At 36.8% G+C, this 14,264-nt stretch overlaps 1 protein-coding gene across 9 annotated transcripts in view; it reads left to right on the plus strand.

The window, feature by feature from the left end:
- ATP8A2 (ATPase phospholipid transporting 8A2) overlaps positions 1-14,264 on the plus strand; it is a 325,803-nt gene that overhangs the window by 49,241 nt on the left and 262,298 nt on the right. For 6 of the 9 annotated variants that reach the window (XM_021379136.1, XM_021379100.1, XM_021379117.1 and 3 more), the window contains 9 exons: positions 2,175-2,274; positions 2,875-2,973; positions 3,844-3,889; positions 5,930-5,970; positions 7,870-7,943; positions 9,813-9,845; positions 10,492-10,561; positions 12,706-12,833; positions 13,885-13,996. In XM_021379136.1, coding sequence (XP_021234811.1) covers positions 2,175-2,274; positions 2,875-2,973; positions 3,844-3,889; positions 5,930-5,970; positions 7,870-7,943; positions 9,813-9,845; positions 10,492-10,561; positions 12,706-12,833; positions 13,885-13,996 — 703 coding nt within the window. Of the gene's footprint in view, positions 1-2,174; positions 2,275-2,874; positions 2,974-3,843; positions 3,890-5,929; positions 5,971-7,869; positions 7,944-9,812; positions 9,846-10,491; positions 10,562-12,705; positions 12,834-13,884; positions 13,997-14,264 lie in introns of those variants that run through there. The other 3 variants (XM_021379091.1, XM_021379145.1, XM_021379153.1) reach the window with 3 other exon arrangements.

A 14,264-nucleotide genomic window follows, 5' to 3' on the forward strand; every position in this document is an offset into this window, starting at 1 on the left:
ACAACTGGGAAGTAACTAACAGCATTCAAGAAAATAAATTCTCTTCATTTATACAACAAATGTTCTACTTAATCTTTTAAATGCAGACGTGTGCTTTCATTCAGTTGATTTTGTTGGTGTAATCTGTGTGGAAGCCTGATCCCCTGAGATTTCTTTAAAATGTCACTTTGAGTATTTAGTATTGGATTCTCCACAGCAGTAGTTGCAAAAGGAGTCTATACGCTGTAGTGTCAGAAATGCTGTTACAGTCCTTTTTTTTTTTTTTTTTCCATTTCTTTTTAGAGATCCAGTTCAAGTAATAACTGATTTGCATCAGACCTAGCAGGCATCTCCAGCTGCTTAATGAGGAAACTGTATGAAACGGAAATACAACTCCCACAATCTAATAAGATGGGGTCTTGATTGGTCGTATTTCCTCACTCCTTCACAATTCTACTCCAGTTTCCAAAAGAGAGCTTCATGTTACAAATTATGATATCTCTTGTAACTCTTTTGTTCTGGAAGGTGCAGCAGTCATTAAATGGCTTCGAGCTGCAGATGAGGAAAGACAAGAGGGAGAAGAAAATGATTAAAGCATGGAGAATGTAGTTATCTAACCTTGTACAATATGAAGATAACTAAGACAGCCCTACTAAGTTTAATTGTCTGATCAAAGTTGTAGTAAGAGTTTTTTCATAGCAATCAGCTGTGAAAGACAGAACAGGTAGGCAGTGCATTTCATTTTATTATTTCATGATTTTTGATAGTGCTGTGGATTTCAATTAGTCTGGAAAGCTTAAAGGTGGAAGAGAACTTGAAAAACATTTCACGGAGAGGACCAGGCTTAATAGAAGGGTGCTCTTGACTTGGGAGACTTCAATAATCATAGAGTCACCAAGGTTGGAAAAGACCTCTAAGGTCATCCAGTCCAACCATCCACCTGTCACCAGTATTTTCCACTAAGCCGTGTCCCTCAGTACAACATCTAAATGTTTCTTGAATGCCTTCAGGGATGGTGACTCCACCACCTCCCTTGGCAGCCCGTTCCAGCAGGAAACAAGTTTTCTTTCCTTGAAAAAAGGAGTACTGATGAGCTCTCTATTCCCTGGGAACATAGCTGCCTTTATTAAAATAGTAAAATAAGAACCCAAAGAACACCTGTTACAGTTTGTTGGATTCTAGCGGGGCTTACATCCAGTGTCTGGGGGAAGACAGCTGTACCTTAGCTGCAAGCACTCGGAGTTCCAGCTCGTTCTAACGCCCAGTGCGTAGATGAGGGAAGTAATACAGTACAAAATAAGGCAGAGCTGCTTTTTTAACTGTAAAACTTATTCTTTTCATATAATGGAATGCTGTGTGCTACTTGGATAGGCTGTGCCTCTCATACTGCTCAGACAGCGCAAGAAAACTCATGCATCAGAACCTATATCAAGAAAGCACATAGATCCTGGGTGTAAATAATACATTCAGAGTAAAGCCTTGCATGTAATAGTCTTACTCTCTCTTTCGGCTGGTTTTGGTAGCTTAACAACTTGGAGGGGGCTTATATAACTCATGTGAAAATAGCGTGATTGAATCTTCTTGTCATCTTGGACACTTTTCCTGAAAATGTACTTATGTTTTTCATAATAGCCATTGCTGGATTTGATGTGAAGACAAGAAATTATGTATCTTGGAGACCATTTAGTGCTTGTAGAAAATAGAAAATATTATTGTGAAACTGTATTGTTATTATGGAAGATTGTTCATAACTGAACCTAAGTTCTGAGCTAGGAAAAGAGGCAGCTCAAAAATGTCGCTGTACAATTTCTTATTTTAACTGTATTTAACTCAGCCTACCCCAGTATTTAAAATCCATGCTCTGATGAGGAGTAAATACTTGTGTGCTTTAACCTGAGCTCATGGTGCTGCTGTTTGTGGTACTGGAGTTTGGACACACATCAAGTTATATGATAGTTCTTCCAGTAGTCAAGGTTGTAGTGATTGAAGCGGGGCTGCCAGCCTTCTGGATCTGTGTGTTACCTCTTGTTCTGTACAGATCTTTGTTATAATACAGACAACTTAATTCCTTCATATTGTACATGTCTTTAATGTATGATCTTCAAACCATTTTCTAACAATGGCCTTAGAAGCCTTCTTCAAATTTGTCATAATGTTCAGATGAGGGATTAAAATAAAAATCTTCTAACCTGCAGCACAGCCAAGTACAGTGTGGTGACTTTTCTACCTCGATTCCTGTATGAGCAGATACGAAAAGCTGCAAATGCGTTCTTCCTCTTCATTGCCTTACTGCAGGTATAGTTTTATTGTTTTACTTTCATTTATTAAATAATTGAATGTATTTAAAGTTATTTCAGTCTTCATCGTCAACTGTAAAGAAGTTCTCAAACACATGTTAAATAGTAACATTGATGTGATATGTACTTAAGAATTGAAAATAGAGGATATTTGGGCTGTTTTTTTTAACATAATTCCTAAAATCAAGCTAGTTATATTCTTAATACCGTAGAATCACACAAAAAAATGGAACTATTTACCATATTGGGAAAAACATGCATACATTCTTGTGAATGTGCCTGTTGTTTTGATAGTTCAGATATTCACCCTGAATCAGTGATATTCATCAGATGAATGCTTTTCCTATTAAGAAGATGTAAAATAAAAGGCCTGTACAGCAATGTAATCATATTAGTCATATACATTCATGGCAGTAGCTTCTTCAAGTTGGTTGAGAGCTTAGGCTGGTGCGTCTACTGAACTGAAATGGCAATCAAGTACAAATCAGAATTTAAGCTCTGTCTTTTTTTTCTGTTGGTAACTTTGCATAAAATGCTACATTTGCTAGAAACTTATTTTAAAAATAAAATGAGTCTCTCTTTTCCTTTCTGTTCACAGCAAATTCCAGACGTCTCTCCAACAGGAAGATATACCACCTTGGTGCCGTTGCTATTTATTTTGACAGTTGCTGGCATCAAAGAAATCATTGAAGACTATGTGAGTATGGATTATTATGTGGGAAATCTACGCTACAAACAAATGGTGCTTCAGAAAGCCATGAGATGCTGTAAAGCTGTGCATCTCTGCAGTCTATTCAGCCATTACTGAGCAGTGGCTAAGTACCATTTAACTTTCAAAGCTGCTGACTCTACAGGAATTTTTGAAGCACACAGAAATAAGTAAATAATTTTCCAGTACAGCTTAAATGGTGAACAAGAAAGTTCTATGGAAACAAGTTGGTGTAGAACAGAACACTTACACTTCTTCAAGTTTATCTGCTGGTGCTTTTATTAGAAAGGCCTGGCTAGAAAACCACTGTTATTCTAGTGGAACTGTAGAGTCCTGACAGATACGTGGCCTTTTCAGTTGGTCTTGAGAAGTGGAGATCAAAAATATTAAAAATGAAAAATTATCTTCAGTGCAGAGCAAAAGAAAATCTGTGGTGAGTTCCTTGGATACTGTTCATAATGAGAACATGTTTATACTTTGCAAAGTTCTGATGAATAATTTAACTTAAAAAACGGTTTAGACACACAATACATATAACGTGTATACTCCAACTGTCATCTAAATATACTGTTGCTTACTGGCCCTTTTGTTTTTTTTCTTTCAAAAAACAATTTTGGAGACTTCAGCTTTCTGATGTTGATCCGTGTTTGCGTCTGATGGCCAACATGGAGATTGTTGCTTTAAAAGTGTATTATTTTGTTTGTAAACCATTTGGATTTAGGTGATTGGTGTGGTTTTTTTTCAAAGCATACAGGCAAGAAAGACCCAGCATATCTTCTTGTCGCATGTCATGTTTCTAGCTCTAATGTTTTTGGAATCCTTAATGAAATGAGCTGTGATGAAATATTTTTCTTGCAGAAAAGACATAAGGCAGACAGTGCAGTGAACAAAAAGAAAACAGTAGGTAAGACTGAAGAATCTTAAATATTTGAAGTGCAAATAGTGAATACCAGAATACTTTTTTTTAATATACACTTCTGTTGCTGAAACTGTCATTATGGTAGCGAGTACCTGTCTTTTTGGAGTAAGTAGTTACTGGTGTGTTAGGACTGCACCTTACAAAATGGTTGGTGCTGACTGTGGGACACCTGGGGGTGAGAGGTGAGGGGTAAGCTTTTAGAATTTAAAAGCTGATTTAATTTCAGGGTTGTCTGAAGTCACACAATTCTCAACTCCTCCATGAAAACAGAGCAATATTCTCCTGTTCCAGAATACTTCCTTGACTGTTTAAAATCCACTGAGGCTATAAAAGTTTGTGTCAAAGGATATATATATATTTATGATGCTGCCCTTAAAATATGGGAAGAACTCTGGGTATTCTGTGGATGTGCTTTCTTTGAAGTGTCGGTGAAAGAAAAGAATAACGTGGACTTCCCCTAAATGCTTATGTTTATCCCTTACGTATTGAAACTGCTTGGCACTGATTACCTCAAGGCATTGTTTTTATTTTCTTTTCCCTTAACTGAAAACCTGTGCAGAAAATAGTAAGGATTTATTGATTGCTACCCCACAGCCGCTCTGCAGTCACGGGATCTCGGTGTTCTCAGACATTCCACAGTGGAGCTGTGTAGCCAAAACTGAAAATAAAGCAACTTGAACTTTCAGTAGAGCATCTTCCTTCCAGAGTGTTAGGTGACGGTTGGACTTGGTGATTTTAAGGGTCTTTTCCAGCCTAAATGATTCTCTTGCTATGATTCTGTGTATAGTTTAAGTGCCAAAAAGCTGAAGAAACACTTAGAGGAACTCAAAGCTCAAAACAATGTGCTAAATCCATGCTTCAGTTAACTGGCAAAATATACACAGGTATATTTCCAGTGTGTATTTCCTTCATGCTTGAGGTTATATTGGTCACTGAGGTTGTATATTGATGAACATCAAAGAAAGCATTACTTTATGAGTTCATCAAGGTAATTTTTTTTCTACAAGTTTGAGAAGATGTTGCAGGTGCAATTATTAATCCTGGGAAATTTGCAGTTAACTGGCTGTAGTACAACAGGACTTGCTGTAGATAATATTAAAGGCTGCTCTTTCCAAGGTCATATAGGCAATTCAGTCTAATCCATTTATAGACAGAGAACATGCACTAACAAACACTTAAGAGGAAGCTTGTACTTCTTGCGCACAGTAATTGTGGAGAGACAGCCTAAAGAATGTGAGATACTCTAATGCATCTAACTAGAACTTAGCAATTGAAAAACAGTTGCTATGGTGTTTATAGTTCAACATGTGTTTTTTGCATTTATATTCTAAATACAGTTTTCAGAATATACTACTGGAAACTGTTGTCATTTTTTTTTAGAGGAAGGTTAGAAAGGTCCTTTTGAGAGTATTATAAGAGTGAAAAAATGTAAGTATGAAAAGCTTATTTATGTTCAGAGTGGAATTAAGGCATTTTAGATTTGTGTTCTGTATGTACTTCTAGATACTTAGACTCCTCAGACAGTTGAGTGAGGTCTAGGCCACGTCATCAGTATAGAGAGCAGTTACGCTTACCCTCAAGTAGACATCCATTGTCCACTTAGCTGTGTTCTGAACTCCACCTGTGGTGACCAGATGCTTGTTTCATTAACATGCATATAGACTTCACATTTATCTCTGTTTAGCTTTTGATCAGCAGTGTAGCTTCACAGCATGTTCCCTGTTTTCAGTTTCCCACAGAATGTGTTGACTTGGTTTGCAGCATGGATTTGGGATATATGAATTAAATTGCCTTTGGAGGAAACCCAACTGAAAGTTGTTCTTCAAGTGAGCGTGTGCAACTATGTTAAGAGCTCAAGTGTGTTAGGCATGGAGTCAGTGTTTCGTGTTTTGGGCAGCTTCATGTGGTGTATATGAAGATTATATTGAATCTAGGGAACAGACCATTTTCTATGCTGATAATTGTTTTGAAATTTATCTGAATCTTGAGTATTTATTCTGATCTAACTTTACATTTTCTTTCCAGTTCTAAGAAATGGGATGTGGCAGGACATCGTGTGGAAAGAGGTAAATAAAATTAGGGGTGGGGTAGAGAGTGGGAGAAATTGTTCAAGAGTTTTTCTTGCTGGAACGAAGGGGAAGGCCTAGAGTTAATATGTCCTATGGGAGCCCTGTGACTTAAGGTGGGAGGGATCCTTTCTGCTGTAATGGTGAAAACTGCCGTGAGCAAAGCCTCTAGGAACTGGTCTTTATATCTTAGTACTATGTTTCAATCAAATTTTGCTAAATTGTTGTATTCAGTACTTGACAGTTAATATGTTCTGGTGTGTAAATAGTATTTTGTTTTCAGTCTCTGTCTCAAGGAGTAACTTTCACTGCAATGCTCTGCTTCTCTTGGAATTCTAACAGGCTTATTTTTGTTCCCATGCTAAAAAGTTCTTATGTTTTGAGGCTAATTGTTTGCTCAAGTAAGGAATGCAAGCCCTGCTGCCACCTTCAGCACACTTGAATGCAGGTTGTATTGAAACGTAGTTCTAGGACAAGCTGAGATTTATTTATAGAATTTTCTGAAATCCCTCACCATGCATTGATCTAATTGTGGCTTTTAACTCCTTTTAAAGACAAAATGAGCTCTGTTAACTAATATGTGAAGGAAAAGTACAGTCTTCTATAACCTCAGAGAAATGAGACTTACCTCAAGAGACCTAAATGCAATCCTGCTGAAGTGTTAAACTACAGCAGAACCTAAAGATCTCTGGGGATTTTGAGGCCTCACGGTTATGGTTCTTTATGCTGTTCCATGTCCTGTTTGAAGTAAAGACAGTGAACTCAAAGATACTATTTGAAGCTGAGCCTGGAATCTATTTTTTTCTTATACTCTTTGTCTTTTCAAATACTTCTTGAATTGGCCTGTATCTTAGATTTGCATATTGCCCATGCTTGCATATGTTGTTAGGGAATAACTGCTCTTTGCTATCAACATATTTACTTTATGACAGATTTCTGATACTTCTTGAGCTTACAAAACAGGGGAATTTGTTTCCAATGGTATCCAAATAAGACTAATGAATCTCCCTGTTCAATCATGCCATCTGTTTCATTTTTAATTAATTTTTCTTTTCACGTATTTGAAGCACATTTTGGGCTATTTGGGCTATGTACATGGGATGCTCAGAACTGATACACATTAGGCAGTTCTGGTTTACTGTCTTGAGAGAGTTGCATGGGGTTTTGTAGAAGGACCAAGTATGTGTGACTTCTGTAACAGGTGCTGGAAACTCTTAGGTCTTCAGTACTTGAGAAGTTATGACTTTGCAAATCTCAAGTCACAGAATCAGCTAGATTGAAAAAGATCTTCAAGATAATCCAGTCCAATCATCAAGTGACTATAGGTTGGGAAAGAACTGGTTGATGCTGTCAATCTGTAGTGACAAAACTTCTTGTTAGTATCTGTTACAAGCAGTGCATCTAAATAGTGTTAAGGGAACATAACAATGACTGAGTGGATAAGTAATACGAAGAAAAAATAGAAGAAACTTTTGATACTTAAAGAAGATTAAGTTCAATAAAGGTACTTTTTAACCAGGAAAAATCTTTCTGTAGGTTAGATAAGACTGTACTTCAGTGGAAAAAAAATAATTCAGATTGAGTTAACAGCTGAATTATTGAAGAAAACAATCACTTCTACTAAAAGTTGCCACACGAGTTCATACTTTCCTATTGAGTATTCTCTACAGACAAATATATATATATAGCTTATTTTGCCTTCAGAAAATGGAAAGATTTGATACTAGATTTATAAACTTGCAGTGAAAAGTACTCTGACTTTCAGTAGCACTGTCTGTAGTTGTTTTGTGCATGATTATGTTCTGTTGGGTGAAGGACAATAACAAACTAACATTCCAGACAAGCAAACTGTTTGTTTTTCTCTTCCATGCTACTGCACCCCTGTCCCTGATTCAACAGGTAGCAGTAGGCGATATTGTGAAGGTCACCAATGGGCAACATCTTCCAGCAGACATGATCATTATATCTTCCAGGTATCCTGTTTGGGTGTGGAAATATCTGATGAACTGAGGTGCAGAGGACTCTAAACTCTGTATTTACTATTAATAAAAACAAACATCAGATGACACTACATCATCTCCACATCTTAAAATAAAATTTCAGCAATGTTTAAACATGCTTACTAGGTAATTATTTTTTCAGCATTGCTGGTAGGTTCATAAGAAAGAAGACTTGGTAGGATTATGTGCTTGTAATATACAAAGTGTATCACTGAATTTTGAGGATGGAAGATATGTTGCACAAGCTTGATGCAGTTGTTTATTTCTTGGCTTTTTGAGGACCCCTCCTTTTTATCAAGGAAACTTAAATTTTCTTCCAATTAATTCCATTGAATTTCCAGCATATTTTCCTGACACTCAAAGATTTCTTCTAAAGCTTTTTGAACAGTAAGTTCAGAAGGCTAGCCCAGATGGCTTGTAAGTAGCTAGCCAGCAGCATAGGTTTTGGGCTTCATTCATGTGCTTGTTGTCTTTGGGTTCTTGAACGCAAACCTGTGTTGAATTATCTCTAGTATGGCAGCAGCTGTAAACTGAGTATCATTCCTCTTGCCTTGTGGGAGATGGGACAACTTTTATGATATAGCGGAAAATGAAGGCTGATTGTTAGTTTGTGGAAGCATTTGACTGGTACTCAGAAATGGGAAGCTCAATCTCTTCGAACTATGTTACGTGATCAAGGTACCTTCATTCCATGGTTTACAATGTTGTATTTTTAAAACAAAACCAGTTTTTACTATAAGCAGTTTTCAGCCTTCACACGCAGTTAGGCTACTCTCAGTAACTTTCTGTTTCGGTGTTGAGAAGTACTTGTTCTGCTTGAGCTTCTTATCATACTATGCTAAAAAACAACCAAAAATCTTCCCAATTTATGCCTTAACTTGCATGGGTCAGCTTTTTGTTCTATATTATTCTACTAACCTGCTATCATTGCTAATCTTGTAACTGAAGAATTGGAGCCGAAGTATTTGAATTTTAGGAGCAGCTTTGCTTGAAATAAATAGCAATCACTATGGCAGTTCTTCTATACAATTGGTATTATTTCCATAATTCTTCTGAATGACAATGCTAAGTGTCCTCAGTTCACCAGAAGGCTTTGCGTGCTCTGAATGGGTGGGATTCTTTGCTCTGTGTTCACGTGTTATTTTTTTTTTTGTTTGAACTGATTGTCAGAGTTGAAATAAACAATTATTTATTATCTTCTTTTTTTTTTTTTTGCCTCATAGAAGAAAGGTGATGTCAAATGAAGTTTGCATACAGAATAAGTTTTCATGAAAGAAAATTAAAAAGTAATTTGAATCCAAATACAGCTTTGTATGAAAACATTTTTACATTTCTGTGAAAATACTAGGAATTACATTTTAAGAGTTCTCCCTGAGTTAATAACCTCAGCTGTAGTGGATAAAGTGTTTCTAACAAGTAAAATTGGAGTTGAATTGAAAATACACTGTGACTTTATTGGGTTTGGGCTCTGGTTGCCCACATTTGTGGAGAGAAAGAACAGATTCTGCACCTTTCTTCTTGAAGAAACAATTAATGAAGAGAAAAACCTGTCTTCTTACTGTTATATATGTAGCTGTTTTGTAACAAAGCTTTTCCTAAGCAGCATTTGTTACTGATTCCTGCTGATTAAGTACATTTGCAGTTAAAGTAATTGTTTATTTTGGAAAGCAAATAGCAACATCTCAAGAGTAGGGAAAGTGATAGAACGGAGAAGTATGTGATTTGGGTCCAGGTGTTCCCTAACAGCCTGAGAAGCCAGTTTTTGTGGTGCCATATAGAATTTTTCAATCTTAAGCAGCACATCAGGAAGTAATCTATGATAGAACTGTTTCCTTATTACAGGTGCTTATGCACAGCTGTTCCATTTAGACAGAGGTAAGACCATGACTTCTTGAAAATGCTTGCATCTATGAGGAATTTTTTTTCCCTTTTAGGTAAGGGCAAAAGCATCTCTAGAAGATGCAAATCGCAGCCCTCAGTTTCAATCTCACCAAATTCTTCTCTGATTCTTTACAAAGCGGGGAGGAGCTGTTTAGCAGTGTCTTCAGATGTAGTTCTGAATTCAGAAGTTGCTCAACTATAAGATGGTCCTGTGGGTCACAGCTTCAGTATGTGTGGTTCACAAAGTCAATAGCAGAGAGCACTGCTCTTTTCTTCTAAGTGCATCCTCTTTTTATGCTGTTTGCTACTTAGTATTTCATCTATGCGTAGCTCTTGTAATCTCAGGTGATTTTTGTGGACTGCAATGTAAAATATCAGCTTCAGGAATCTAAATTAATCATTATTTATTAAATTCTTATTAACCTGATTTAGTCCTGTCTTTTTGTATAGTCAAATGCGTAAGAGCATTCAGATTCAAAGGCATGTGTACTTTCAACTGGTTCTTTCTTGGTTGTGTACCACCAATGTGATTTTTCTCTTCAGTGTATTGAAAGCATATATTGTGGACAACTTAATGCAAATATAATGTATACAAAGTAATATGTTTTCAGTATTGAAAATCTTGTTATATTCCTTACAGTGAACCTCAAGCCATGTGCTATATTGAAACAGCTAATCTTGACGGGGAAACGAATCTTAAGATACGACAGGTAAAACAAACTGAATTTGGCATTTTTTTTCTCTAGATGCTTAGTGCTATCTACTAAGCAGACTGTAGGCTGTATGACAACAGTACTAGCACTGTTCAAAAACAAGACAAACAAAATACGCGTCTCTTTCCAGGTTACTGTAAGGTTTTTATTCAGCAGATAGAAACCCAAGCAATAATGATTCATGTACAAGTCTAAGGAACTAATCTGGAGGAAACAGGGAGGGTGTAAGCCTACAAAGGTAAATCAAGCAGACCTTGGTAATATTTTGCTTGAGGTCCAGGGAGCGCTTTGACCACTTTTCCTACTGGTTATGAAAGCATTAACTTTAACCTGACTCACGTAAAACACTTCAAATAGATTTTCCCTCTACCTCACTGAATTGAGCATAGCTCTCACACTGAGAAGGTGTTGAGGTGTCACTCCTACCTGTGTGTGACATTGTGGTTGGGACAAGCCTGGTGTGGATTTTCTGTTGTATAGTTTGCACTGAGAAATAACTGTAGGTCTTGCATTCATATTTAGAAGATACAGAACTATAATTAAAAACTAGAAACTGATAAATGGGATCTGCTGGAATAGCTTTTGGAATAATAGACTTTCAGGCAGTGATGGAGCCTTCTGCATCTATTTGTGCCTCTTACTTTCCGTAAACCATAATAAATTTTTCCCCAAAGGTGGAGTTTTTATGTAAAAGCACTTCTTGAAAACAACTTTCTTTTTTTTTTTGAGTGAAACTTTTTTCTGTTTTTCGGGATGTAGCTAAAGTCGTCTGTACTAAAAGTAAAGTAACACCACTAGTCCTCTGAAACTGTGGAGGTGAAATTCTAAGCAATTTGTGTCCACTAATGGATGAATTTTTATCAAGCTACTTTTTGCTAATACAAATTTTACTGGTAAACCCAAGCACTTCTTAGTAATTCATTATAAAGAACTTAATCAAGAAGCTGTGTTGGTACATTTTGCTTCCAAAGAATAAGCAGGATTCAAGTGCTGGTTTTGTGATAAAAAAAAAAGAAGAGGTTTCTACTTGTGGTCAGAGCTGCAGTTTCTGCTGTCACGCACACCACTCTGTTACTTCTCCCTCTGGAGTGCTCAAAGGAGCTTTTCATTATGCTTCAGTTAATTTGTTCCTTGTTTGCGGTGTGTAATGGAGTTTAGTCAGATATTTCTAGTTTTGCTGACAAAATCTGTTCATTGTGGTGTTTAGAACCAGTTGAGAATCTTTGCCCTCTTTCCCAGAGAGTTACAAAAAATGAGTTTGATTGTATCAGTATTTCAAAATCATGTGTATATGTATAATGCGTGTTTTTAAAAAATATATAAGATCTATATATATCTTAAAAGCTATACACTTGCTATTTGCTTACTACACTTGTGAAAACATGGCTTCCTGCTCTGGGTCAGCCCAGTAGATCAGATCATGTATTCGTGTCTGATATTATTTGCTTCTGGACACATACTTAAAATACAGTTTAAAAAACAAACAAACAAAAACAAACTGTTGGGGGACTTCTCTTAAAAACTTGTTCTGGCTTGCGGTGCTGTGGTCAAACTGGCCAAAGAAACTCAAAGGGGATCACTCTTAACCAAATGGAAGTGTTCAGAGTTGAAAAGCAATGGAATATTGTGCGTGTGTGGTCCCTGAGATGGAGTGGCAATATGTTAGATTATAACTGCATATTGGATTGAAAATTAACCTTGAGTACGATGAGAGCATAATGCCTGTAGTGACCTATAAGAGTCTACAGTTAGGAATGACTATATTTAGCAGTAGTAACACATCAGCAGAACTGTACTTTGAGAGAAAAGCCAGGCCTGTTTAGACTGCTTGTCTCCTACTTCCTCCTGCACATGTGCAAACATCATGCTTTATGGCTATGAATTTTCTGTGATTCTCTTGGTCACAGAGGTCGTGTAGGCTTTCTGGGTAGAGGGATTTAAGGCAATCTCTATAAGCAAGCTCACGTGCCTGTAATAGTTAAATATTGCAGGAAAGTTAGGGAATACTTGTCTGAAAATAAAAACAAAAAAATTCAAGCAATTTTTTTATATTAAATATTAAAAGAAAATAACATTTCCTACCTTCTTGCCTTCTAACAGCATTTTTTTGACAATAATCTCCTTTGGTTTGATCTCTGCAGGGATTGTCTCAAACTGCTAGTCTCCAGTCAAGAGAGGAACTGATGAAAGTATCTGGAAGGATAGAATGCGAAGGACCAAACCGTCATCTCTATGACTTCACTGGGACCTTACGCTTAGATGGTCAAAGGTATCAGCTTAACCAAAGGAGTTTGACTGTTGTCATTACAAATAGTTCCTGCATGCTTTTCTACTGCAACACTGATCATATATCTGTTTTTACATGACGTAGTGGAAAAGAATAACAGTGAACAGCTGTGAATCAGCATTTGCCAGTATAGGATGACATAATTCTGCCTTTCTGTGGAGCCTTCTGTTTGCCAGGGGAGACACGGCTTCGTTGAAATCATAGTTGTTCTTTAGCTAAAGTGACACTTTGGAAGGAGCAAAGGAAATGTTTATATTTTTAGGGTTGTCTTGCAACAAGAGATGTGCAGAGGAAACTGAAAATCTTTATCTTCCAACAGGAGCTAAAGGCTGCAGAAAGCTCAGTTCTATATGGGAAAATGATTCCAGAATCTGGAGTTTCTGTCGATGTGACTTGGATCTGTTGCAACTCTTGAAAGAAAAGAACTTCTTAGAAAATAGATTTTAGTACTTTAAATAATAGAACTTGAAGTGTCATCAGGAGCATACAGGTTTCATCTTACTGAACTTGTTTCCTTGCACCAAAACTGTACTACTTGAGTGACTAAGCAGAATGATGACAGATGCAAGAAGAGTTAAAGATCACTTGCATATTACTTTAAAAATCACATGGGTAATGCAGCTCTCCCAAAATACTTCTTTAATGACATGTGTACAGCTGTAGTGTGCTTTGAATGGATGATCTGTTTGCAAGCGTGATGCTTCTCTGCCATGAATATGAAAGAGAATTTATTAGCCAAAGTGAAGCAGACAGTAAGCTTTGGCTTAGAGCTGCCGCAGGTTCTCACGGTTTGGGAAACTAGAGGAGCTCCCTAGAATCAACTTCTTCCTGCTGTGCTTAGCACAGATTATGCTTTCAACAGAGCAATGAAACCTGTATATTGTGTGTATGATTATAAGATAGTGGGCAATATAAGATGATTAAAATACTTTCCTTTTTTTCTTGAGGTGGGAGGAAACTAAAGCTGAAAGGAGAACTGTTTTCCTAAATTGTTATCAAGAATTGAGATGCTTGCTTGCTTCTTGCTTTGCAGTCCTGTTCCCGTTGGTCCAGACCAGATCTTGCTAAGAGGTGCACAACTGAGAAACACTCAATGGGTCTTGGGTATTGTTGTGTATACAGGATTTGATACAAAACTCATGCAGGTAAGTCTTTAAAGAATTGGAGTGTGTTCTTTTCTGTATTCTATTTGTCTTTCCTACTTGATCTCATGAAATGGTTTGACTCATTATAGCTGTTAAAGTAGAAGCTTGAGGAATACAAGGATTCTATTGTGCTTAAAGTTGTATATGTACAAAAACTAAGAGGTGTATGTCTTAAAATACTTGATATGCAACGAAAATCAATAGTATTTTATTTTATAAATTGTCTATTGGGTATGCAGCGTTTAAAATGGAGCTTTAGCAGCTGAAG

This window comes from Numida meleagris, chromosome 1 (genome assembly GCF_002078875.1).
Source record: "Numida meleagris isolate 19003 breed g44 Domestic line chromosome 1, NumMel1.0, whole genome shotgun sequence".
NCBI lineage: Eukaryota > Metazoa > Chordata > Aves > Galliformes > Numididae > Numida > Numida meleagris.